The sequence below is a fragment of the Hemicordylus capensis genome, chromosome 1, assembly GCF_027244095.1.
Source record: "Hemicordylus capensis ecotype Gifberg chromosome 1, rHemCap1.1.pri, whole genome shotgun sequence".
In the NCBI taxonomy this organism is placed as follows: Eukaryota; Metazoa; Chordata; class Lepidosauria; order Squamata; family Cordylidae; genus Hemicordylus; species Hemicordylus capensis.
The window spans coordinates 291,951,035-291,977,209 of NC_069657.1; the positions used below are offsets into that span (position 1 = coordinate 291,951,035).

At 44.1% G+C, this 26,175-nt stretch overlaps 1 protein-coding gene across 9 annotated transcripts in view; it reads right to left on the reverse strand.

Moving 5' to 3' along the window:
• The window catches only part of CSMD1 (CUB and Sushi multiple domains 1), a 1,678,033-nt gene that overhangs the window by 176,380 nt on the left and 1,475,478 nt on the right, over positions 1-26,175 (reverse strand). For all 9 annotated transcript variants that reach the window (XM_053286225.1, XM_053286224.1, XM_053286226.1 and 6 more), the window contains 2 exons: positions 6,372-6,490; positions 2,149-2,218 (listed from right to left, as the gene is read on the reverse strand). In XM_053286225.1, coding sequence (XP_053142200.1) covers positions 2,149-2,218; positions 6,372-6,490 — 189 coding nt within the window. The remainder of the gene's footprint in view (positions 1-2,148; positions 2,219-6,371; positions 6,491-26,175) is intronic.

The following is a 26,175-nucleotide window of genomic DNA, read 5'->3' on the forward strand; positions in this document are numbered from 1 at the left end:
TACCCCCAAGCTGTGTACTTGCTCCTTCAAGGGGAGTGCAACCCCATCCAGAACCGGTAAAATCTTGTCATGCTAATTGGCTCTCCTACTGACCAACATTACCTCCGTCTTGTCTGGATTCAGTCTCATTTTCTTAGCCCACATCCAACCCATCACGGCTTCCAGCCCCCAATTCAGGACATCCACTGCCTCCCTAGGATCAGGTGGCAAGGAGAGATAGAGCTGAGTGTCATCTGCATATTGCTGACAACTCAGTCCAAGTCCCCGGATGACCTCTCCCAGCGGTTTCATGTAGATCTTATGAGGGACGAAACAGAACCCTGTGGGGCCCCACAGGCCAATGGCCACAGAGCCGAGCAATAGTCCCCCAGCACCACCTTCTGAACCCTCCCCCCAAGAAAGGACCAGAGCCACTCCAATGCAGTACCTCCAATTCCCATACTCAAGAGGCAGTTCAGAAGGATACCATGGGCGATGGTATCAAATGCCGCTGAGGGGTCCAGCAGAACCAACAGGGACGCACTCCCCCTGTCTAGTTCCTGGCGTAGGTCATTCACTAGAGTGACCAAGGCAGTTTCAGTCCCATATCCAGGGCGGAAGCCAGATTGAGAAGCTAATCCATATCATCCAAGACCCTCTGCAGCTGGGACGCCATCACACAATCTATCACCTTGCCCCAAAAGTGAAGCTTAGAGACCAGTCTATAGTTGTCCAGGTTGGAGGGATCAAGGGAGGGATTTTTAAATAATGGGCTTACCATTGCCTCCTTGAGGCACAATGGCATCCTTCCCTCCCTTAATGAAACATTAATGATCAACTCCAACTATCTGCCTGTACCCTTCCTGGCAGCTTTTATTAGACCTGAACAGCAAGGGTCAAGAACACATGATGTCGCCCGCACACTGCCCCTTTGTGAATGAGGACTGCTCTACAATCTGTGGTGTCTATTTCAGAGATCTATTTTGTGGGATCAAAGAGATAAACTGAAACTTTCTAGACTCTTATTATCTTTCATCACTACTGTGAGACACTGAAATTAAATGGGACTTTTTGAATGCCACTGAAATTAATGGGACTTGTTTTTCATGACTAACTAGTCAAGATGCTGCCCCTAGAGGCCAAGTAATATCTGAATAACCCCATTTAGTTCTAATGTTAATGAATCAAACAGAAGAAAAGAAAATATTTATTTATTTATCATATTTTTATACCGCCTGATATGTAAATCTCTATTATGTATATGTATAATATATTTTCTTTGTTGCTTAATAACAATATTTAGCACCTATACGGTGAATTTCAAATGTTCAGGCCTGTACAGGTATAGCCCGTTATCTACAGGGTCCCATTCCCACATATTTCCACACGTAACAAAACCACGGATAACAAGGCATTGGAGTAATGGGAATTGGAGGTTTATGTTCCAGCATGAGGAAAGAAGAGATGGAAAACAGCAAAAGAATTGAAATAAAGTGCCGTACTGTGCTCCACAGGTTTCCATCTGTCCAGCAATGCTGTCAACTTTCTGCAAAAAAATCCCTTTTTTAAAACCAAAAGAGCCACAAAATGGACCCTTTAAACAAAATGGTGGCCAGAAATGACCTCGGAGGCCACTTCCAGCCATCCAGGATATGTGGGTATTAACGCTTTCTGTAGCCACATATGCTGAGATCAGATGCCTATTTTCAGACCATGGATATGCAGAACCGCAAATAGCAGTACCACGTATAGCAAGGTCCACCTGTAGTATCACCCCCATATTGCATATCAGAAGGTGTATTATAGGGATGAAAGACAGGTTGTTCACCAAAACAGCTTAGTTAGTTTGTGGATGAGGTCAGATTTGAACCAGAGGCATCACAGGTCACACCCTTAGTTGCTGTACTATATCAGTTATATTGATCAATATGTTGATAAACTGTATAAAAAGCATTGTGAGAAAGAGAAGAGCATGAAAAAACGTAGGATTAGCTTTTCCATTAAGTCCTGATAACCAGGATCAATGGTTGTTGTGACCTCAACCGACTGACCCAGCTTGACCTTTTCTAGTCAAATTGGATACAATAACAGAGTTACATAAGGCATCTGCTAATTTATCTTCTAAGTCATACATAACAACATACACATATAACAAATATGCTGGCATACCAATACAGAGAGGGGAAGGATAGTTCCAACGCCGAACTGTTCCAGGCATACAAGAAATATGAGAACGACCCTAAAGAAATCCAAAAAATAAAATAAAATAGTGATGCATCGTTGTCGTCTGTTTCCCAAGCTTTCCTCTGGCAATTTAACATAATGATTCTAACAAGAAAACACCAGTGTTGCTAGTAAAATCCTTTTGCCAATTAATCTCCCCTGCACTTTACTACCCATGACAGTTTTCTAATTAAGGTTAAACAAAAGACTACTGCAATAATTAGAATTCCTTTAAAAATGGGAAATGAGTTGTGCCACATGTCTTAAGAAACTGTTTCAGAACCACTGTTCTGAACTCAATTATTGCATTGGTTTGCAGAGACGTGTAAAGTTCTCATTTGCATTCTTCACTGCACTACCAAAGGAAGGACTTTTTTTTTTTCATGACAGACAACGGTTCACTGTAGGAAGGGATTTTTTTAAAAGACAAAAAATCCTCTTTTTCTGTAAAAAGTGCAGAACGTGAATGTGCCATATGGTCATTTATTAAGACATACATACAAGTTACAACTATTGGGATTGGGGCTGCAGCTCAGTATTCAAGCATATGCTTTGCATTCATATGGTTTTACCTTAAATCCCTAGCATTTCCAAGGAGCTGTGGAAAAACCCAAGTCTGAAATTCTGAAAAGCTGCTTCCAGTTAGTGTTGGCTATACCAAAGTAGCTAGACTAATGGTCTGGCTCAATTTAAGGCAGCTTCCTATGTTTATAAAGCTATCCTCAAACCTAACAGTTCTATACCAGCGTAATTGCCATAATTTCCTTCAAAGCATATGGGGAATTATAACTGATGATGATACAGATAATTATCTATTAGAGAGACCCCTTGGTCCACAGACCTATACTTTTCTGGGGAGAGGGAATGGCTGTAATATTAATATGTTTATATCTTTATCTGCATAAACACACACACATACATACATACTCTCTCTCTCTCTCTCTCTCTCTCTATATATATATATATATAGAGAGAGAGAGAGAGAGAGAATCAAAGCAACTACAATGAGAGCGCTGTATAACCAGGGTGTTCTCAATATAGGCAAACTTTCAAAAAAACCAAATACCTAACAAATTTTAGATATAGGTGAAAATAGATTTCGCATGAGGCACAAATGACCAAGCTCAAACTATCATACTTCAGACACATTATGTGAAGACCCAGCTCCCTTGAGAAGTCTATAATGTTGGGGAAAGTTGAAGGAAAGGAAAGGAAAGGACGACCAGCAGCAAGGTGGATGGACTCAATTATGACAGCAATGAATGCACCACTGAGAGACCTTCAAGGCCAAGTTGAAGACAGATCATCCTGGAGAGAATCAATTTATGTGGTCGCTAAGAGTCAACACTGACTTGAGGGAACTTAATCAATCAATCATCAATCGAAAATAGATTTAGGTGCATGTGTAGTGGGAAAATGCTTGACTAACAAGCAGAAGGTTGCCGGTTTGAATCCCCATTGGTACTATATTGGGCAGCAGCAATATAAGAAGATGCTGAAAGGCCATCATCTCATACTGCATGGAAGGAGGCAATGGTAAACCCTCCTGTATTCTACCAAAGAAAACCACAGGGCTCTGTGGGCACCAGGAGTTGAAATCAACTTGACGGCACAATTTACCTTAGGCCAGTTGAAATAAATTGATTTCATGAACAAAACTGAAGCAAAAATTTTAAACCATGTAGATTTAAAACTATTGTAGATAATCAAGAGTAATGTAAGACTCAGAATTTACCTATGCTAAGTAAGAGTATTGCAAGACTCAGACTTTACCTATTCTACTAATCTGCCTTGGATTATCTCATGTGTCCAGAGACAGTTTACAAATAACTGAAAAAGAAACCTGCAACTGAAGACAAAATATGACTTTCAACTTCAAGATGTCTCACAAGGCACGTTTTGTTGATTCTGAAAACAAAAATGCTCTTGGATACTGCAATAGATAGTACAGGTCTTTTGATGCCTTCTTTGCTGTAGTGAGATAATTAATTAGGTCTAAAAGAGCACAGTGAAAGATCTAATCCAGTGATGGCAATAATGTAAGGACAAGTGGCATATTCCCATTAATGGAACTGCATTAATGACCATTCAAGGGCCATTTACATTGCTATATATCAACTGTATATTTCCTTTGTTCAATAGAGTAGTATACATATATGTTCATTTGCTGCAGTACAGGGTGAATGCATTAACAAAATCCTTAACCAAGCACTACCAGATTGTTCCTTTTGGCATACTGCTGAGGACATGGGCTTTTTATTGTACAATGCTGTCCTAAGCCTACCCACTGCTGACTTATTCATTCTTGTGGCAATAGTCTAACAGATTTATTATGTTGGCATCATTGACATGTCCATCCATAGTGGACTTCCCAGCACACACTGATGTGTTTACAATGTATGCAGTGCCCACAGGAAGAACTGTCAATACAATGCAATGGAGATCTCACTGGAGCTTTCTTAACACGTGCAGACTTTCTCTGTAGGTTTTAGCAAAAGAACACCCAATTCTATATGATCATCTGCATCCTAGTATTTGGCAGCACTGCTGCCAACTCAAAACCTATGGCTCAGTGAGATTTCTGCACTTAGATTTAAAGTCGAAGAGTAATATATTTATTCCTAAATTAGGGAAGACTGCATTAATATAGTCTTACATTATCATAATATGGCAATTACTGCCTAGTGAAGCAATGCCACAGACCAAAATGGTCTGATTAGACATGTAAAACCTTTTTACTGGCACAGAGCTAGGGATATAAGTATGAGTTTGGAAAATTGTTGTTCTTTATGTTTCAAGAAGACAACTCAATTATGCAAGCAAAACTGTAAAATACTAATCCTGATTTTATGAATGTGCATTTACTTGCTTTGCTGAAGGAATAAGAAAGAAAAGGGGCAATCTAAAGGTTATAAGAATTAAAAACCAGACGAGACCAGTGGAAGAGATAGCAATGGGGCTTAGATGACACCATAGTTTCATGTGTCCCTAGAAGGGCAAATGCGAGAGAGGTTTGAGCAGTCAAAACATGTCTGAAACTACAGTTCTAACAACAGCAAAAAACAAAAACAAAAAAACCTCAGAGACTATTCCATTCTTATAGTAGTGTTATTCTGAAGCTTTTATTAAGCTGAAGGCACATGCACTGAAAATTCTTGAATCCAGAAAAAATTAGCTATGCTTACATCTCATTGAAATTCATGGAACAGGCTGACATTCAGAGCAAGGATGAACTGGTGCAGTGGGAGAAAAGCCTGACAGAACTTCCCAACTAACTGCACTGGTGCAAGGGGGAAGCAACACTTTTTGATGTTCTCCCCTTCACCAGGAAGTTCTCTGTACCACCCACAAATATGTCCCTCAGGGCTGCTCAACTTTCAGGGACATATTTTTGGGTGGCACAGTGGTTGTCAAAACTTGCCACTTCTTCACTGTACTGATGCATTTAGTTGGGAAGTTCTGTTGGGCTGTTCTCTCCCTGCACAAGTGCATCTTTGCTCTCTGTGCCAGCCACAATATTTTCAACTAAGTTGCCTGATCTTAATGGGGCTTAAGTGAAACTAACTTTTTGCTTAAGCACAGCTAACTTTCTCTGTATACTTTTCAATTATATCATGCTGTTATGTCATATATACTATATGCACTAGAGTTTAAAAGCCTGTACTTTCATGTTCATTTAGTGCTCAGAGTAGTAAAAATGTGGTAATAAAACTATACTCTTTGCCACCTTGTTCTAAATTATTACATGCTGCTCCCGTGAGATGTAGTTCTGGTTGAACAGCTGGCTTTTCATTAAAATACACAATATAATTTATACAGAGAGTTGTTGATGAGTTAGTTTTGGAAAATACAGAGAAAATAGCAAATGTGGTTTCTTTTATTCGAGCAATACAGTGAAGGGGGGGGAAGCATGCACTTTTTAAATTTTATGCACTACTCTTTGGCAAGCAGTAAGAAGGAAATTACGATTAGCTATTAGATATTAGCTCTGTACAGTCCAGAATAAGTGATATTTTCATTTTTATAAAGAGCTGAATGTACAGTAGTTCAAAAGTTTACATATTCCCTTACCAAAAGAACTTATTCCAAGAGAAAATATTACATTTATAATAACTGGGATATAATGTGTGGAACAACATATATGGCATTTTGAAAGAGAATGCAGGTACCTGTAAGGTGTATCCTGGCTCACACTGAAATGACAAAACATCATTCACCATATATCTATCTCCCATTTTGAATCCATTGCTAGGAATTACTGGCTCTGGGCAGGCAGCAAGGCCTACAGCTAAAAGAAAATAAAGGACAACATGGAACAAATATAGATTAAAATGTCAATATTGTTTCAAAGTCTGATTGTTTGCTTAGCACTTAATTTAATCACATGACAGAACTTAAAAGAAGATGTTGATAATTTAATGAAGACAAGATGGGGAAAGAGGGCTGGATGGGATGGCAGGAGTATGAGTGCAGTGACAGAATAAAACATAGATATATTTACAGACACATCAACTTTTTTTTATTTTTAGAGACATCGCTTCCCCCACCCCCAAAATGAAAATTGTCACAGTTCATTTGTTCACTGCTGAGTAAACTAGATCTAGAACACAATCGCCTAATATGTATATACATTTATTCACACAAAAGGAAGGTAGATGTGTTTCCATTTTTACAAAGCACTCTTCAAATATGTAGAAAGTGAGTGGGGAATTGCAGTGGGATGGGGAATTGTCAAACACAAGGCAGAAATACTTTCTATGAGCCCATCACAATCTGTTCCCTGTCCAGTCTTGTCCCCAAGTGTCCCACACCCTCTCAGGGAATGAAGGAGGGTGACTGAGGGAAAGAAGATTGGGTAAGTTCCTTTATACAATACTTCCTCCCACATGCACACCGTCTTGGGATGATGATGATGACATCCACAGGATGAATAAGGCCTGAAGTGAAAGACCCATTCATATTGTGGTGCTGAAGCAGGTGACATCAGTATTAGAGAGGAATATTAGAAAACATTAGCATATTTTACAGAGTATACCTTAGCTGTCAGGAGAAGCCATTTATTCCTTTAAGAGAACCAGATATATAAAGGACATATTGGTGAGGAGTAAATTTAAGAAAATACTCCTATTAAATGGAGCATTTTGTCAGGAGCAACAGCACCCCAGAGGCACCATCTGTGTGGCTATTGTGTTTATTGCCATTATACATGCAAAACTATAAAATTTGAAGATTGGTCTCATCATAAATGATACATGTTAAAATCTTTTACTACATGCAGGATACATGGTTCAGTGCCCATGCAAGAAATTGTGAGTTGGTAAAACATCAAGACCTATTAAGGAACATATATGAAACATCAAACAAACAAAACTGTGTGCCCACACCAGTGGGTCACTTTTTGGGAAAAGATCACTCTGTAACAGACGTAGAATTTTGGGCAGTGGAAAAAAAATTAATTGAGACAATGATACAATCTTATGTTGAAAGCAAATGTGGTGGATTTTGGAATTAAAAACTCTAGTCCCACAAGGACTAAATGAAGAACTTGATTCCACCCACCTTTGTTTTAGTAAGTCAAGTCAATCTTTATTTACGGTCATTGACCAAACAATTGTTTTAGTAAGTATTTTGTCTTTGTGGCTATTCCCTGAGCCCTTACTTTCATAGCTAATGGAAACAGCTATTTCCCTGAGCAGAGGCTTATATATTCATTCAGAGACTGTTGCAGTGGACTGAAGTCAATGGACAGCATTTATCAGAAATCTCTTGGGAAGTTTAAACAAATGTAAGTAGTTCTATTTTAAAATGTCATTTTATATTGTGCTGTATGTTATGTACAGTGAATTCATGAAAAACGTTTTTTATAAAGTGCTTTTACGTTTTTATGTATGTTTTATAGTTGCCCCTGAGGAAGGCCTGTGGCTGAAACGCGTTGGGCTCATTAAATGGTTACAAGCATCTTGAGACTTGGTCTCTTTTTGTTGGTGTACAGTGGATGCTTCCTGGTTTTTTCCTGTGTTTTTCTGAAGAATTCCTTAAGCCACATGCTTTACATGCTGCAATTTTCATTCAGATCTTATGAACAGTAAGTAGTGTTTTCAAGGGTAGCACGCCTCCCTTGTTCAGGAAATTGCTTACTGCATGCTCTTCACAGGTCAGCTAACTCTTTTGGCGTAGGACATAGAACTCATTAATGTCAATATTGATAACTCTTGCAGTGATCTCATCCCTGTTCCTGCTTGTTAAATACTTTTGCCATTCCAGCTCTGGCACGAGACATACATCTATGCACGTCATTACAGTGACCTCTAATATTTTCAAGTCACCAATGACAAGAAAGCTCACAGCACTATAATCTAGTTAACAATTCTGAAAGAATATTATAATTCATTACAAGATACTGTCAACTAACCAAACTAAAATTCCCTAGGCAACTGGATTTAGTATCAAAAAAAGCTTTGTTTCCAATTCTTCAAAAAAGCTATCTGTATATTGTTCTCCTAGTTCAAGTTAGTTTTTTTTAATTTCTGTGGAATATTAATTTGCAGTGAATAGCCTTCTTGCTTGGCTGTAAAAAGATATAAATCTAATCCAGAAAAGATAAATACTGATGGAATTGTGCAAATATAAAACCTAGCTCACAGATATTTGCAAAATTAAAACCTGCTACAGAATGATACTGCAATGTTACGACAAATATGGCTAGACTCTCGTGTCCTGATAAGGGGTTTTTGGACCAAAGGCAAACCTATACGTAGGCACAGGAGCAATACAAATGCTGGAAACAGGCTTTCAATGGAAAACATTTAACATTTATCAGCAATCAATCAAAATATACAATCTGATTAGGAAATTAGCAAATAAATCATTTATGTGGGGAATTTGATAGAGCAGACTCACTTGCAAGAATCTTTAGCTCAGAAAAGCAATACATTCAAAGTGCAATTGAAATTAATGGAGTAAAACCATCAAGTTCTGGAAGGCACAGCTCCTAGCAAGTCTCCTTGTTGTCAAAAAGCTGCTAGTGTAGCAATGCTACATGGAGATGGTTCCTGAGACAGGAGTTAATTGAAATGGGGAATAGGCTGGTTAGAAAAGGAGGAGACAGGCAAAACTAGTTAATGAGATGCAGCTGCTTTGGAGATCAGCGGCTGCATGCTCAGGGGTGTACCAAGGTTGGAGTGGGCCTAGAGACAATATTTTAAAATGGGCCCCTCACTGCCTTCCTCGCCTTCTCCCAGCCTTATGTCTCTGCACGATCCAGCCAATGTTAAGCACGTTTACATATCAATTTCAACAGAAGTTAAAGTACAGGTGAAACTCAAAAAATTAGAATATCGTGCAAAAGTTCATTAATTTCAGTAATGCAAATTAAAAGGTGAAACTGATATATGAGATAGATGCATTACATGCAAAGCGAGATAAGTCAAGCCTTAATTTGTTATAATTGTGATGATCATGGCGTACAGCTCATGAGAACCCCAAATCCACAATCCCAGAAAATTAGAATATTGTGAAAAGGTTCAACAGTCTAGGCTCCAGGTGTCCCACTCCAATCAGCTAATCAATCCATAACACCTGCAAAGGGTTCCTGAGCCTTTAAATGGTCTCTCAGTCTGGTTCATTAGGAATCACAATCATGGGAAAGACTGCTGACTTGACAGTTGTGCAGAAAACCATCACTGACACCCTCCACAAGGAGGGAAAGCCTCAAAAGGTAATTGCAAAAGAAGTTGGATGTTCCCAAAGTGCTGTATCAAAGCACATTAATAGAAAGTTATGTGGAAGGGGAAAGTGTGGAAGAAAAAGGTGCACAAGCAGCAGGGATGACCGCAGCCTGGAGAGGATTGTCAGGAAAAGGCCATTCAAAAGTGTTGGGGACTTTCACAAGGAGTGGACTGAGGCTGGAGTTAGTGCATCAAGAGCCACCACACACAGACGGATCCTGGACATGGGCTTCAAATGTCGTATTCCTCTTGTCAAGCCGCTCCTGAACAACAAACAACGTCAGAAGCGTCTTACCTGGGCTCAAGAAAAAAAGAACTGGTCTGTTGCTCAGTGGTCCAAAGTCCTCTTTTCTGATGAGAGCAACTTTTGCATCTCATTTGGAAACCAAGGACCCAGAGTCTGGAGGAAGAATGGAGAGGCACACAATGCAAGATGCTTGAAGTCCAGTGTGAAGTTTCCACAGTCTGTGTTGATTTGGGGAGCCATGTCATCTGCTGGTGTTGGTCCACTGTGCTTCATTAAGTCCAGGGTCAACGCAGCCGTCTATCAGGAGATTTTGGAGCACTTCATGCTTCCTTCCGCAGAAGAGCTGTATGGGGATGCTGACTTCATTTTCCAGCAGGACTTGGCACCTGCCCACACTGCCAAAAGTACCAAAACCTGGTTCAATGACCATGGGATTACTGTGCTTGATTGGCCAGCAAACTCGCCTGACCTGAACCCCATAGAGAATCTATGGGGCATTGCCAAGAGAAGGATGAGAGACATGAGACCAAACAATGCAGAAGAGCTGAAGGCTGCTATTGAAGCATCCTGGTCTTCCATAACACCTCAGCAGTGCCACAGGCTGATAGCATCCATGCCACGCCGCATTGAGGCAGTAATTGCTGCAAAAGGGGCCCAAACCAAGTACTGAATACATATGCATGCTTATACTTTTCAGAGGTCCGATATTGTTCTATTTACAATCCTTGTTTTATTGGTTTCATGTAATATTCTAATTTTCTGGGATTGTGGATTTGGGGTTCTCATGAGCTGTACGCCATGATCATCACAATTATAACAAATTAAGGCTTGACTTATCTCGCTTTGCATGTAATGCGTCTGTCTCATATATCAGTTTCACCTTTTAATTTGCATTACTGAAATTAATGAACTTTTGCACGATATTCTAATTTTTCGAGTTTCACCTGTAAGCTTTTAACATTTAGCTGAAATAAATGGATTCTGTATGTGCTTAATTTTGACAAATTCATGCTTTTTGTTTCAGCCACGTGTGAGAAACATATTTTCCTAAACAATTTCCTGACTTTTAAGACAATATTTCTGAACACTAAAAACCAATATTTAATATAGCTGCCATAAAATAAAAATAATGGAGAAGATTGTCTCAGTGTGCTTTCACATCCTGCACCTACAGTTCAAACATAAAACCTACATTAGTTACATCGCATATTTGATTTTATAATGGCTCTACCACTTTTTAATCAGACATTAACATTCCTACAATAGCCCAATAAAAGTTTGATAACCAGAATAGATCCCCCCACCCCACTAATTAACTGGCGTCTCATATTAACTGGGGTCTCATACTCATATACCATAGTCAGGCTCCATGCCTCCACTCACAAACACATATACACCAGCCACCCTCACGGTGTTGGCGGCTCGAATCCTGCACGCAGCTCCCTGCCTACGAACTGCCTCCTGGAGGACCCTAAGTGTTTCTGACCAGCAGCGAGTCCTCGTCTCTCCAGCTGAGCCAGACGCACGCTGAGAGGAAGCACCAAACTCAAAACATGACCAAGAACGAAATGTCCCCCCGCCACCCGCAAGTGCATTAACAAGCAGGGAGCAGAAGCCAGCAAGGAAGAGTTGGCGTGCGGATGGTTTTAGGCTCTCTGCCATCAAGAGAGATCCTGCTCTGCTTGGGAGGACGACGAGGGCAGAGTTAAAGGGGAAGGTCCTTCTCTTCGCTCATGCTCTGCCAGTGCCAACCCTGAAGGGATGGGAAGGGATTCAAAAGGAAAAGCTCCGCTTACCTTCTCTGCCCCACGACTCAAAGTAACTCTCTGCCGTGCAGGCGCCCAGTGCAGTTGGCGGGAGAGTGAGCAATGCAACCGAGATCCCTTCCTCGGATAGTGGTGTGCCTTTCATTTTTCAGGCTAGAAATCGATTCCCTCCCACAGAGAGAGAGGAGCCAGAAGAAGCTGCCTCCTTTTTCAGATGCACACGGGCCTTTCCCCTGACTCTTCAGCTCCCTAGGCTGCTCTTCCTCTTGGAAAGGGATGCATGCAGGGAGTTTTATTTTCCCCCCACACACTCTCAAGAGATGGGAGGAAGGAGAGAGAGGAGGACCCCACAATAAAGTGTCACAAAAGCTGGGGGGAGGGGGAACCCTAAAGGGAAACTCGGCTTGGCAGCTGCTTCAGTTCCCATCTCCCTTGCCAGAAAGAGGGAGCGAGACACACATGCCCCAGACGTGTCTGTAACCACCAGCAAGTCGGAAGCAGCAGCCTCGATAAACTGGGTGGGGTGGGCCCAGCAAACACACGAGAGAGATAGGGCCCCCACTATCCTCATCGTACGTACTGGCCGCGGGCCATTGCACGGCCCGCCCGGGCAATGGGCTGTAATCGAGCGGGCGCTGGGGAGTCGGGATGGATCATGTGACTTGCCTCTGGGGGGCCCTTTGAGGCAGCGGGCCCTTGCCTAATAGACGGTATGCCCCTGTGCATGCTGTTTGAAAAGCAAGAGGTTTTGAAAGGCTAGGTTTTGAGAAAAGATAAATATGAGGGGGCAATTCTCCTGAGTTAGTCACTGTATTAGTAAACTATAGAAAAGTGATAAAAAAATAGGGAAAGAATTCTGTCCTAAAGTGGGCAATTGCAGAAGGGGGCTATGTCTACCTGTCTTGTAACTTGTCTGAGCTGGAATGATGAGGCTGGAGGTCCACGTGACTGGGAAACTTCAGGCAGCTAGGCTGAAGTTGCAATGGGAGATCAAGGGACTCAAAAATAGTTATTTCAGCTCAGAGATTCTCAGGCTTGGGAATCTCCAGGACTCATTTACAAAATGTGCACTCTGTCTGGGCTTTCAGTGGGGTGGATGCTCTAAGTGACAAGAATTAGGGTGGTCTAAATTCCTGGGAACAGTGACATGAAGACTGGTGGAATTGTTATCTGTGATACTGTTGTTGTGGGTGGAACTATTCAAAGTGGGGTTTATTATAGCCTAAAGACCAAGCACTTTGGGACAAAGCTCGAGAGGACCTTTTTTGGTGCTGTACTTCAGTGGGCTATTGTTTCTGGGAGAGTCAGATAAGCTGAATTGCCTAAGTGTAGAGGTCACTTTTGGGTGTGAGACTCACTCTTTGAGGTTGACCTAATAATGAAATTTTAATCTTTGGGGCCAGTTTAATCAGTGGTGGGAATTTTTGTGTGTGCTTGAAGGGGAAGATTGCTCTTTTGGGGAATTTCTTTGTTTATGATTTTAATTTCCTGGAGAAAGCTTCTTAGTATATGCATACCAAGCTTAGTCACTGTTTTTCCAGAATCTTCTCGCATCATTGATTTACTCAAAGATCTGTTCAGCCCTTTTGTTATTGGTATCTAGTATGGGAGAGGGGCACTGATGCCCTCTCATGTCCATTGCCAAGTGTATTTTTTCTGGTTGTCTCTGGGAGTGCTAATATGGACCTGAAAAGTCCTGGTACTGCCTGGGAGACTTACACGAATATAGATCTGGTCTGAAAAGGGAATTACTCCTAACAGTGAGTTGCATATGCTTTAAAGAAAAAGATGGAAAAGGAGAAAAAATGCATTGGCTAAAAGACTTCCTCTTTATTTAAAACAGACTCCCTTTACAAGGGACTACACAATAACACTTACATGTAGCACAAGGAAAAAAAAAGATTGATGCATTTATTTTATTCCATGTTCTCTGAAATCCTTGTGCAAGAGAACATAGGGAGCCAGCGTGGTGTAGTGGCTAGAGTGCTGGACTACGACCGGGAAGACCCGAGTTCAACTCCCCATTCAGCCATGATACTAGCTGGGTGACTCTGGGCCAGTCACTTCTCTCTCAGCCTAACCTACTTCACAGGGTTGTTGTGACGAGAAACCTAAGTATGTAATACACCGCTCTAGGCTCTTTGGAGGAAGAGCGGGATATAAAATGTAAAATAATAATAATAACAATAATATACTGCAATGATACTTCACTACCTCAGTTCTGCTTCCCAAAGCAGCCACTGCTTTTGTCCTCAACACTGCTAGTATTTATACAGCTACAATGACAACATTTAGAACAGCTTAAAATAATCGTATTTCATCTGAGAATTCACATCATGCACTTCACCAGCATTGTGGCTGAGGTAAACACACACATGCGCATACACACACACACACACACACACAATGTGTATTAATTGGAGAACAGGGTGCACTGCACATAGGTGGAGGACATCATAATAAAACACAACATTGAGCTGTCCCTATGGTACAAATGTACTAAATTTTACCCAAATTGGTCCAGGCATTGCAATGAACACACACACACACACACACACACACACACAGCCACCATCCTGAAATGGGTTCCAGAATTCATTTATGGGATATAAGCATTAAGGTCCCTATAATCTTAACATGTATACCAAGTTGGGTGCAAATCGGATAGGTGGGTAACAAGAAGTTGTCCACCTCTACTTCAAAAGTGCACACATCCTCCATCTTGAATTGAAATGGATGAAACCATCAAAAAATATCCCATTGAGGTGTGCATATGTTGTACTACAACTGTGTCAGATTTGGTCCAAATCAGTCCGGACCTTGCAAGTTATTAGGAGGACACACACACAGAGAAAGTTGTTAGGAGGACACACACACAGCAAGATCTCATTAGTCTATTTTCCACGATGAAAGTAGGCCTAACCTCTAATGGTAGGCCTAAGTATGGCCACCATGCCAGAGTTTCGATTTTGTAGTCGTCCAAATGTATGAAACCATGGTTTCGTCATCCAACCAAACCAAGGTTTTCGATCCCAAACTGTAATCTGAATATCTGGTTTGTCGTGAGTTTCGCTGCTGGAACCTCAGGTTTTAAGGCAGCATCATGTCGCCCGAATTCTGCCACCATTGTAACCTGGGTTTTGTACTATGGCTGTTCCCAAAACCTTAGAAATGGCAGCTCAGACCAGCCCAGAAACATGTCAGCTCTATGCCAGCCTTGCTTCTTGCTAGCTGCCTCGCCAATCAGTTGCCTTGCCCTCCCCCATCTCCACAATCTTCCTGCCATTGCCTTGCACCGGGGACACCACATTGCTGCATCCCAAGCATCAGTGCATCTAAAGGGAGAGAACCATTTTCCACTGCGTCTTATGGTCTCCCCTTTGTCAATCCTCACAAAAAGGATGGGATGACAAGATGGGCACAGTGGGAGAGGTCTCCAGCAATAAAGGGCTACTGAAGTATGTGCGCAAAACATGGAGCCCCAGTGACACCAGGAACTGGGCAACAGAGATAACACATGCAGGGCAGTGATACCACATCACTTGGAAGAAATACCAATGTGCCAACCCAGTGCAGAAACCTGCGAAAACTCCATCTGTGAAAAGCTCCCTGTTGTCCAGTCATATATAGAAAGAGACAACACAAATCTCCTGTCTGTATCTGTCCATTTGCTTATGTTACTTGAGCAACCTGCAATGCTCATCTTGGCACGTTTCCCAGCACACAGGACCTTTGATTGCAGTTTCCATACAAGATGTTTTGACAGCTATTGCCTGGGGAAGGGGAGGGACACACACACACATGGAATCCTTTCATTAATAACACAAGTGCAGCTGCCCAGCAAGGCATCCTTTCTAAGGATATGGCATGTGGAGTGTGGTCTGCCAGCAGGGCATTTATTTCCCTGGATGCCTGGACAGTGCCTGTATTATTAAGGTTCCATGGACAGTGCTGCTACCTCCAACTGTACAGAGTGATCCCCTAAACACTGCATGTATGTGTATCCAAGTATTCAGCTATGGTCCCTTGTCTTGGAGGTGCCCCCAGACTGGTGTGGTACCATGCACAAAGTAAAGGGATAACCCAAAGTTTGGGTTAAAGGATAGCTCCTAGAAGTCTCAAGTGGTTGTTTTTTGTACAAGTTTGTAGGGGAAGAGGGCCCCAGCCCTTTCCACTTGGGAGCAAACATGCAGTCTCAGCCATGCCTCATAAGAAGAACTGCCCTGGGTTACACCTGAATATTGGTTACAGGGACGGGCTTGAAAGCCCAGTGTGACTGACAACACATACAATAGGTGCACGTCTCTTCTCCCAAGGACCGCTCTCTTATGAGAGTGACAAACCATAGAGACACGCATGCGTGCTGGAGGGCTGTTGCCACCCAGCCCGCTTGCTAGATCCCTGCAAACCCTGGGGAAGAGTACCCCAGCAACACATTTCCTGGTTCTTGCAACTGCCACAAAGAAGAATCAAAGCACTCCCTCTGGCAGTCTGGTCTCCCCGCAACACATACTCATGGTTTTTGTTGCTGTTGTCCTGCATGGCTACCTGGCTTGCCAGGGATTGCTCTAATATGCGGGTGCCCTGCTCTGGGATGCCCCACGGCAGCCGATTTACATACACTGCAAAGCTGATCCCAACCTGGGCCCTTCGCATGTGGAGTATGATTTATCCCCAGTCTTTCCCTACTCTGCCCTCCTGAGACCTCCCGGACACATGGAGCAGCCCAGACTCCCTGGGAGTCTGGAAAGGTTGAGTGGAGATGGAAAGGTACGGAGTATAGGTTCTATTATTAACCAGATATACCGGGAGCTCAAAATCAGGGCGGGGGCAAGAGTTAGATGCCCTGCCTCATGAGAGTGCAGTCCAGTGGAGACCCAAAGCTCATGGAGCCTCTGGTCCTCCTCAGTGGAGTGGCCCTCTTATGAGGGCTAATCCCTGGCTGGCAAGCCTACACAGGGCTAGGAGTGTGTTGGGACTTCCGCGACTGCTTGGCTTGGGTCTAACATCCCAAGAACCTCCTTTGTCACAGTGGACCAAACCCCAAGATCCTTTGCCCACCATACATGTTCCCTCCTAGGATTCATGACCCTTTCCCAAAATAACAGAAAACTGTGCCCCTCTGCATCCCCTGATAGCAATAGTTGTGCTTGTAAGAGAGTGTATGGTTGCGGGGCCCTAGCAAGGGCAGTGGTGCAAGTGATGTGAGGAATGAGTTTAAATGCCCTTTCCCTACCGAGGGCAGCCCTTTCCCTACCGAGGGAAATGCCCTTTCCCTACCGAGGGCACCGAGGGCAGCTGAAGAGGCATAATCACACTGGGCATGTCCCCTCAAAGTCTGTGGTCAATCGTTGCTACTCTACCGATGTCCTGACACCTTGCCCAAGGGCTATGGAGCTTGGACACAAGTGCTATGGAGCTTCCTGGGATGCAGCCTCGGCAGTGGACCCCTCAGCCAACAAACCAGAGGCTGTTCGACAATAGTCTGTGGGATGATTCCCAGACTTACAGATTAACCACAGGTTTGTCTACCTGAGGATTCGTGCTACATACATAGGTAGCCTAGGCTGAAAATGAAAATAAATTCAGAGCAGTAAATCTGACCAGTGAGGAGCCAACTGGGACTGTACCCACAAATGCTTACTAAGAAATCAGTCTGCTGCCCTGCTGTCTCTGGGAAAGTGGTGTGTGTGTGTGTGTGTGTGTCTGTGTGTGTGTGTGTGTCTGTGTGTGTGTGTGTGTGTGTGTGTGTGTGTGTGTGTGTGTGTGTGTGTGAGAGAGAGAGAGAGAGAGAGAGAGAGAGAAAGAGAGAGACATGGGACTGAATGCAGCCCTACTCCACTCCCCAAAAGCCAAAGCAGATTTGATCTTTAAGGAATGAAGGGGATACAGTATATGAAGTGAGTGCACAACGTGTGGTAAAAATGGGGAACAGCACTTCTAACTCTAGCATCTAATAAATGGCAAAGAGCCAAAGTTTAAAGTAGTGGTGCTTTCATATTTAAACAGCGGGACAATAACTGTCTCCATTCAGCCCAACATTTTCTCCCTCCCAGTGTCTACTGCTGTTGTCTTTGTGTTTTGTTTTGGACTGAGAGTTCCTTTGGGGAAGGAAACAATCTCCTTGTTCCTTTTGCTAAGCTTTGAGAACCTTTGTTGCTCTTGAAAAAATGGTATATAAATATGCTAAATAAATGAATAAATAACCTGCTTTGAAATGGCAGGAAGTAAATGATAATGGCCTAGCAAGTGATTTGATGGGCATCAAAGTGCAATTCTATTTATACTGCAGATAGAATTCTTTGTCTAGTTCCTGAAACTAAACGTTTTTTACTAGACAGACAAAAATGTATTTAAAGAACAACTTGTTCTTTAGCTGATGCACAGTAGAATAATTTCAAAACATTGTTCACAGGCTGTGATGTAGAAAAGGAATAAACATTGCTTTGAATAGGGATGGACAGGCTCTTATGCTATTCATTTTGAAGTAAGCACAATTGTAGCAGACCATTTTGGAAACCCTCTGTAAATCTAATTTTAAAATGACAGGTTTTTTGTGATCTTTTGCTTTTCTATCAGTCAGATCATTTTGTTTTTATTCTGCCTGATGAACATTTGAGAATATCGTAAATGAATCCCTTGTAGAGTTTGTTGTTCTTTTGACTCAAACATTTAATTAAATCTTCCATTAATCTAAATGGGCTCTTCTACAGCTAATGATTTTTCTATCAGAGAAAATAACCTGATGATATGGTTGATTTCTTACATAAAACAATAGCTGTCAATCAAAATTAGCAATAAAGACAGCATTGGTACTTCAATCAATCACAGACATCTAAAGAAAACCATACAATAATATTTGTTAAAACAATAAATGCCATATGCAACTTTAAGCCTAGGTGCATTCCTTATGTTATAGAACCTTAAAGATGGAAGGTGGTATAGCAAATTGATGTTTGTCAGACAGGCTTTCTAAACATGAAGGAGCAATATCTCAGTAGAAGAGCTTTACGTGCAGAAGGTGCCAAGCTCAATGACTGGCATCTGCAGGTAGGACTGGGAAAGACACCTATCTGAAAACCAAACACTGACAGTCGCTACTGGCCCAGATAAACAAATGATCTGACTCAGTATAAGACACCTTCATACGTAAATTGTAGTGGAAATAGCTTGAATGTACATTATCTCCATTCTGAGGCACTAAGCCTATTCTCACAACTGGGCGGATGGGGGGCAAGGCAGGGTAGAACCTACCCACCCCATGATCTCCAGCATCCTTTTTTGGTGCACTGCCATGCGCCCACATGATCCACACCACACAGAGCAGTGCAGCTTTCTGGAGGCTGGGACTCATTGTCCTGGCCTCCAGGAATCCCAGAAAGCAATGCATGGTGAGTGTGGTGCATTGGAGGATTCTCCTGGGAGTCGGGCACTCTGGGCAGCCCAAGTATACCCCACTATGCCTTGCCTGGGGTAAAGGGCGCACTCACATCCTGTAACCCAGGTAAAAACCCAGGTACAAAACCTGGCTGGTGGGGGAGACAGTTCCCCGATCAGGCTTGATCCCAGCATTGCACATGAGCAGCCCTACTCAGGTAGGGCTCCCCTAACCAGGGTAGGGCTGCTCATGTGCATAGACTTACTGATTCTCAAAACAGATAATGTGTTTAAATACACTTAGAATTCAAATACATCTTCATTAGGGATACCACTATTATATTTACAGGTATATGTGGTTTTAAAATGGAAAAAAGTCTGCACGGTGGTTTGCATAGCAAAAGAAACAAGAAACTTCATTCTGCCTGCCACTATTTTTACCAGTCTAGCACCCCTAACAAGACTACAGAATGAGAGGAGTATGCAGATTAAAATTCAAAGGAATCTACAGTATCCAAGTTAGCTGGGATCTCCTTCCTGCTCCCCTGAAGACCACAAAAGGACAAAACTGAAGAAACCTAGCTAGATCCATTCAGAGATGTGGGAACGGACCCATTCCAGAACCCTCTTGATGTCCCTGGTGGGTTCCCTTCTGCCCAATTGCTACGCTTGCTTATAGAGCAATTAGGGGAGAGTGAACTAAGGCTGGTATGGTACATCTGTGCTTGATCAGTCATGCTGCTATTAGCCCAGTGGCAGCCGGCGAGGGCAGTGTTGGGAGCAGCGAGGCAAGAGGCACCTTTAAATGTAAATTAGAAGGCGCTTACCAGTGGTACCACTACACCTGCAAGCTGCCTTGAGCAGCGAGGCTCTGCCTGGCATCCTGCTCAGTGGTAGCATGTATGTGCAGAGACCAAGTGAGTGTTGGAGTTGCACCACCATGTGGGATGCCAAGTGGAACACTGCTGCTCAAGGCAACTTGCAGGTGTGGCAGCACCACTGGTAAGCAACTTCTAATTTACTTTTAAAGGCCCCTATTGCTGCCGCCCTCACCGGCTGCCACTGTGTTACCCAGATCAGTTCTGTTGGGTCAACTGTCTGAGGCAGCCTGCCTTGCTCTAACCTCTGACATTTAGGGTACACTTGCTCCTCAAGCTCCTCAACCTTTCATGTGAGACAGGCAGAGCTGAGGGGTTTCAATGCATGGATGAGACGTTGGTGCCAGGAGGAGGGGTTTAGATTTGTTAGGCACTGGGACACATTTTAGGGCAAGCACGGCCTGTACAAAAGGGACAGGCTGCACTTGAACCAAGATGGAACCAGACTGCTGGCGCTTAAAATCAAAAAGGTTGCAGAGCAGCTTTTAAAATGACACCTGGGGAACAGCCGACGGGAGCTGGGCAGTATCCCGTTTGGCAAAAGCCATCCTTTAAAGTGTGAGGGTGCAATGAATTCAGATAAAACAGAAGGGGACAGTGCAGAACCGCATAAAGAGCAGACAGGAGCCTGTGCCAGCAGGTCAAAGAGTAATAGGAATAGCATATTTCAGGGGAGAGATTCAGAGTATAAGTGCTTATATGCCAATGCCAGAAGCCTCCAAGCCAAGATGGGTGAGCTGGAGTGCTTGGTTGATAATGCAGAAATAGATATAGTGGGCATAACAGAAACATGGTGGAACAGTGAGAACCAGTGGGACACAGTCATCCCTGGGTATAAACTCTACAGAAAGGACAGGGAGGGGCCCATTGGAGGTGGAGTAGCACTGTATGTTAAAGAAGGGATAGAATCTAACAAGCTTGAAAACCTAGGTGGACTGGAGTCCTCCACAGAAACCCTGTGGGTGACTATACAAGGCCGGAAAGGGAACGTGCTACTGGGGATGTGTTATCACCCTCCAGATCAAAACGCCGACAGTGACTGGGAGTTGCAGGAAGAAATCAGGGAGGCATCAAGGAGAGGCAGGGCTGTAATTATGGGTGACTTCAATTACCCACACATAGACTGGGTAAATTCACAGTCAGGTCAGGACAAAGAGGTCAAATTTCTAGATACACTAAATGACTGTGCCCTAGAACAGTTGGTCATGGAACCGACCAGAGAGAAGGCGACCTTGAACCTAATTCTGAGTGACACCCAGGACCTGGTGCGTGACGTCAGTGTCATCGATAGGAGTGTGCATGGATCCGGGAGCTGCGGTTCGGCACTGGGGTGAGGGGGTTCCATTAAGGGCGGGGGGGGGGCTTTACTTATCCCTCCCGCGCTTTCCACCTTTTGAACCGTAAGTATTGAAGAAATCCGGGCGGCAGGATCCCTCGCTGCCCGCTTCAATTCAAGACGATGGCACCTCCGTTAAAGAAATCGGGCGGCAGGATACTTCCCTGCCGCCCCCTTGAAGCCCCCTGCTGCTGCTGCCCCCTTTCGCCCCCTTAAATCTCGCCTGGACCCGACCGCGCTCTCTACAAACGGGCAGGCAGCAGCGGGATGTACTCCCGCTCGCCCGCCCCCTTCCCTGCCATCTGCAGAAGTGTTTAGGAAGCCTTCTGCGTGCACACGCGCAGAAGGCTTACCAAAGACTTGCAGGACGGATGCCAGACAAGGAGAAAGGTGCGGGCGGGCGGGAGTACATCCCACTGCCGCCCGCCCGTTTGTAGAGAGCGCGGTCGGGTCCAGGCGAGATTTAAGGGGCCGAAAGGGGGCGGCAGCAGCAGGGGGCTTCAAGGGGGCGGCAGGGAAGTATCCTGCCGCCCGATTTCTTTAGCAGGGAGGCGCCATCGTCTTGAATTGAAGTGGGCGGCGAGGGATCCTGCCGCCCGGATTTCTTCAATATTTACGGTTCAAAAGGTGGAAAGCGCAGGAGGGGTAAGTAAAGCCCCCACCACCACCCTTAATGGAATCCCCTCACCCCAGTGCCAAACCAAAACCACCCCATGTCCGGACTGGTTCGGAGGCCAGTAGAATGGCCTCCGAACCAGTCCGTGCACATTCCTAGTCATCGACCCTTTACAGAACAGTGACCACAGTACCATCAAATTCAGCATACATGCAGGGAGAGAATCACCAAGGATGTCTAACATGGACATTTTGAATTTCAGAAGAGGAAACTTCTCCAAAATGAGGAGTATGGTGAAAAGAAAGCTGAAAGGGAAATCCAGGAGAGTCACTTCGCTCCAGAGTGCATGGCGTTTACTCAGAACCACAATACTAGAAGCCCAGTTAGATTGTATACCCAAAAGGGTGAAAGAGACCACTAAGTCCAGGAGGATGCCAGCATGGCTCACGGGTACCGTCAAAGAAGCCATAAAAGGGAAGAAGACTTCCTTCCGAAATTGGAAGGCCTGTCCAAATGAAGAGAACAGAAAGGAACACAAACTCTGGCAAAAGAAATGCAAGGTGACAATAAGGGAGGCAAAAAGAGAGTTTGAGGAACATTTAGCCAAAAGTATCAAGGGGAATAACAAAAACTTCTTTAAGTACATCAGAAGCAGGAAACCTGCCAGGGAGGCAGTTGGGCCATTAGACAATGACGGAATGAAAGGGATTATTAAGGAGTATATGGAGGTTGCAGAGAAACTAAATGAGTTCTTTGCATCTGTCTTCACGGCAGAGGATACTGAGCATATACCTGTTCCTGAACCAGGCTTTTTAGGGATGGAGGCTAGAGAGCTGAGTCAGAGAGTAGTGACAAGAGATTATGTACTAAACTGTCTGGAAAAACTGAAAGCTAACAAATCAACAGGGCCGGATGGCATCCATCCAAGAGTCCTCAAAGAACTCAAACGTGAAATTGCCAACCTCCTTGCTAAAATTTTCAACCTATACCTGAAATCGGGCTCTGTACCAGAGGACTGGAGAGTAGCAAATGTAACACCGATTTTCAAAAAGGGACCCGGGGGGATCCGGGAAATTACAAGCCAGTTAGCCTAATGTCTGTTCCAGGCAAATTGATGGAAAGCATCCTGAAGGATAAAATTGTAAAGCACCTAGAAGAACAGGCCCTGCTGAGAGTGAACCAGCATGGCTTCCGCAAAGGTAAATCTTGCCTCACCAACCATTTGGACTTCTTTGAGGGTGTCAATGCATGTGTGGATCAAGATGATCCAGTTGACATAGTATACCTGGACTTCCAAAAAGCTTTTGACAAAGTTCCTGATCAAAGACTCCTGAGGAAACTTAGCAGTCATGGGATAAGGGGACAGGTACATGTGTGTGGATTGCTAACTGGCTGAAAGACAGGAAACAGAGGGTAGGTATAAATGGAGAGTTTTCACAATGGAGGGAATGGGGTCCCACAGGGATCTGTACTGGGACCGGTGCTTTTTAATTTATTCATAAATGATCTAGAAGTAGGGGTAAGTAGTGAGGTGGCCAAATTCGCAGATGATACCAAACTCTTCCAGGTAGTGAAATCCAAAACGGATTGTGATGAGCTCCAAAAGAATCTCTCCAAACTGGGGGAGTGGGTGACAAAATGGCAAATCCAGTTCAATGTTAAGTGTAAAGTGATGCACATTGGGACGAAAAACCCCAAACTTCAAGTATACGCTGATGGGATCCGAGCTGTCGGTGACTGACCAGGAGAGGGATCTTGGCATCGTGGTGGACAAATTCAATGCTAGGGATCATTAGAAAGGAGATTGAAAATAAAATGGCTAATATTATAATGCCCTTATACAAAACTATGGTGCGACCACACTTGGAGTACTGCATACAATTCTGGTCACCACATCTTTAAAAGGACATTGTTGAACTGGAAAAGGTGCAGAAGAGGGCAACCAAGATGATCAGGGGCCTAGAGCACCTTTCTTATGAGGCAAGACTACAACACCTGGGGCTTTTTAGCTTAGAAAAAAGATGACTGCAGGGAGACCTGATAGAGGTCTATAAAATCATTCATGGTTTGGAGAATTTGGAGAGAGAGAGATTCTTTTCCCTCTCACACAACACTAGAACCAAGGGTCACTCCATGAAATTGATTGCCAGGAGGTCTAGGACCAACAAACGGGAGTACTTTTTCACACAACGCGTGATCCACTTGTGGAACTCTCCGCCACAGGACATAGTGACAGCCAACAACCTGGATGGCTTTAAGAGGGGTTTGGATAACTTCATGGAGAAGAGGTCCATCAATGGCTACTAGTTGGAGGGCTGTGGGCCACCTCCAGGCTCAAAAGGCAGGATGGCTCTAAGAACCAGTTGCAGGGGAGTAATGGCAGGAGAGAGGGCACGCCCTCAACTCCTGCCTGTGGCTTCCAGCAGCATCTGGTGGGCCACTGTGCGAAACAGGATGCTGGGCTAGATGGGCCTTGGGCCTGATCCAGCAGGGCTGTTCTTATGTTCTTAACTCCCAAGCAGCTACCAAGGCTGGTTTTTCCTCTCATCAGGTTGTAACACTACAAATAAGCCCACTGGAGGTAGGTTGCAGGGGGAAGCATGCATCCCCTTGCTCTGACATGCATGTTATTCAGCAAAGGGGTGGGTTGACAACTCATGTTTTCTAAGTAACATAAGGTTGCACTCTTATACACTTGGATCCAGCAGGAATGGTTTCAAGTCAGGGGCTGGATTAGGAAATTATATCAGAATGCAGCTCTTGGGTCCTGTAGCCTTCTGCAGAACATGATGCAGGAAAGTGCTTGCTCCCTAAGACAGAGCAGAATGCCAGCATTATTCTTCTGCAATAAGGATGTGCACAGACTGCGGTTGGGGCCATGGTCCGAATCTGGACCAATCCATGGTCCAGCTCCGCCAGGCGAGTGATGGAGTCAAGCCACTTGCGGGCTGCTGGCAGGACCACCACAGCAGAAGGAAGATGCCTAGAGCAAAGGTCACGTGGGTAAGGACCCGTGGCTTTACTTTTAAAGGTGCCACATGACACTCCCACCACCAGCACTTCCTTGAACTGCCGGATCGGTCCAAATTTGGACCATGGCCTGAACTGTAGTCTGTGCACACCCCTATTCTGCAATTCCTCTTAAGCTGTGAATATGATCATGGCTTTCTGGTTTATGATCAGGGAGCAGCTACAATGTTCTCTACTGCAGGGAATTCTGAAATCCAGCAATAAAACTAAAATCACAAAACAGCAGAGCAGAAACATGTTCACAAATTTGATGTCAACTGAAAAGAAATAAACCTGCACTATGACGGAAAGCAAGGATTGTGGCATACCTACTTCTCACAGAAGAGCATTCTATGTTCTAGGGCTGCAACAGAAAAGGACCTGCTTAGGGTCAGACTTTCCATGAGGCCGAATGGGGCATTCCCCTCAGACACCGGTACAAGGAGGGGCACAAGGGGCAGCAAGGGCCTCCACTACCACAGGCACTCGCCTACAGGCCTCCCTGATGCCACTTCCCTTCCTCACCCCACTGGGGTGTGCTCTTCTCTTTCCTTTCCTCACTCCGCTTGGATGATGTGCCTGTTTCCCCGCTACACCCCTCCGACTCAAGCTAGGAGTGCCTCTGCCACCATAGCCCGCCTTGGGGGCATAATCTTGAGAGGTCTCATACGTGATCACTGCTTCCTTGGCAGCATGGCCTGAGAATGCTGAGCATCTTCCTTCAAGTGTAGGTGATGTCTACAGATGATGCCTCGGGCAGCAACATTTCTTGGACCACCGGTACCCTTTCTGCACTTGCCAATTGAACATCCACCTAAGAAGCACCTTTCCTCAGTACCTCACTGAAGGCCTGAAATGCCAGAGCTTCACACAGGAGGAATCATTCCATGAGAACAAACATGCTTTGACCATCTGAATCATCAAGCCATTGAGCCCTAGCAGGAGCCCCAGTTTGGCTAGGCCCCTAGTCTGCAGAAACATATAGCACAATGGGCAATCCAGCACTAGCAAAGGCAG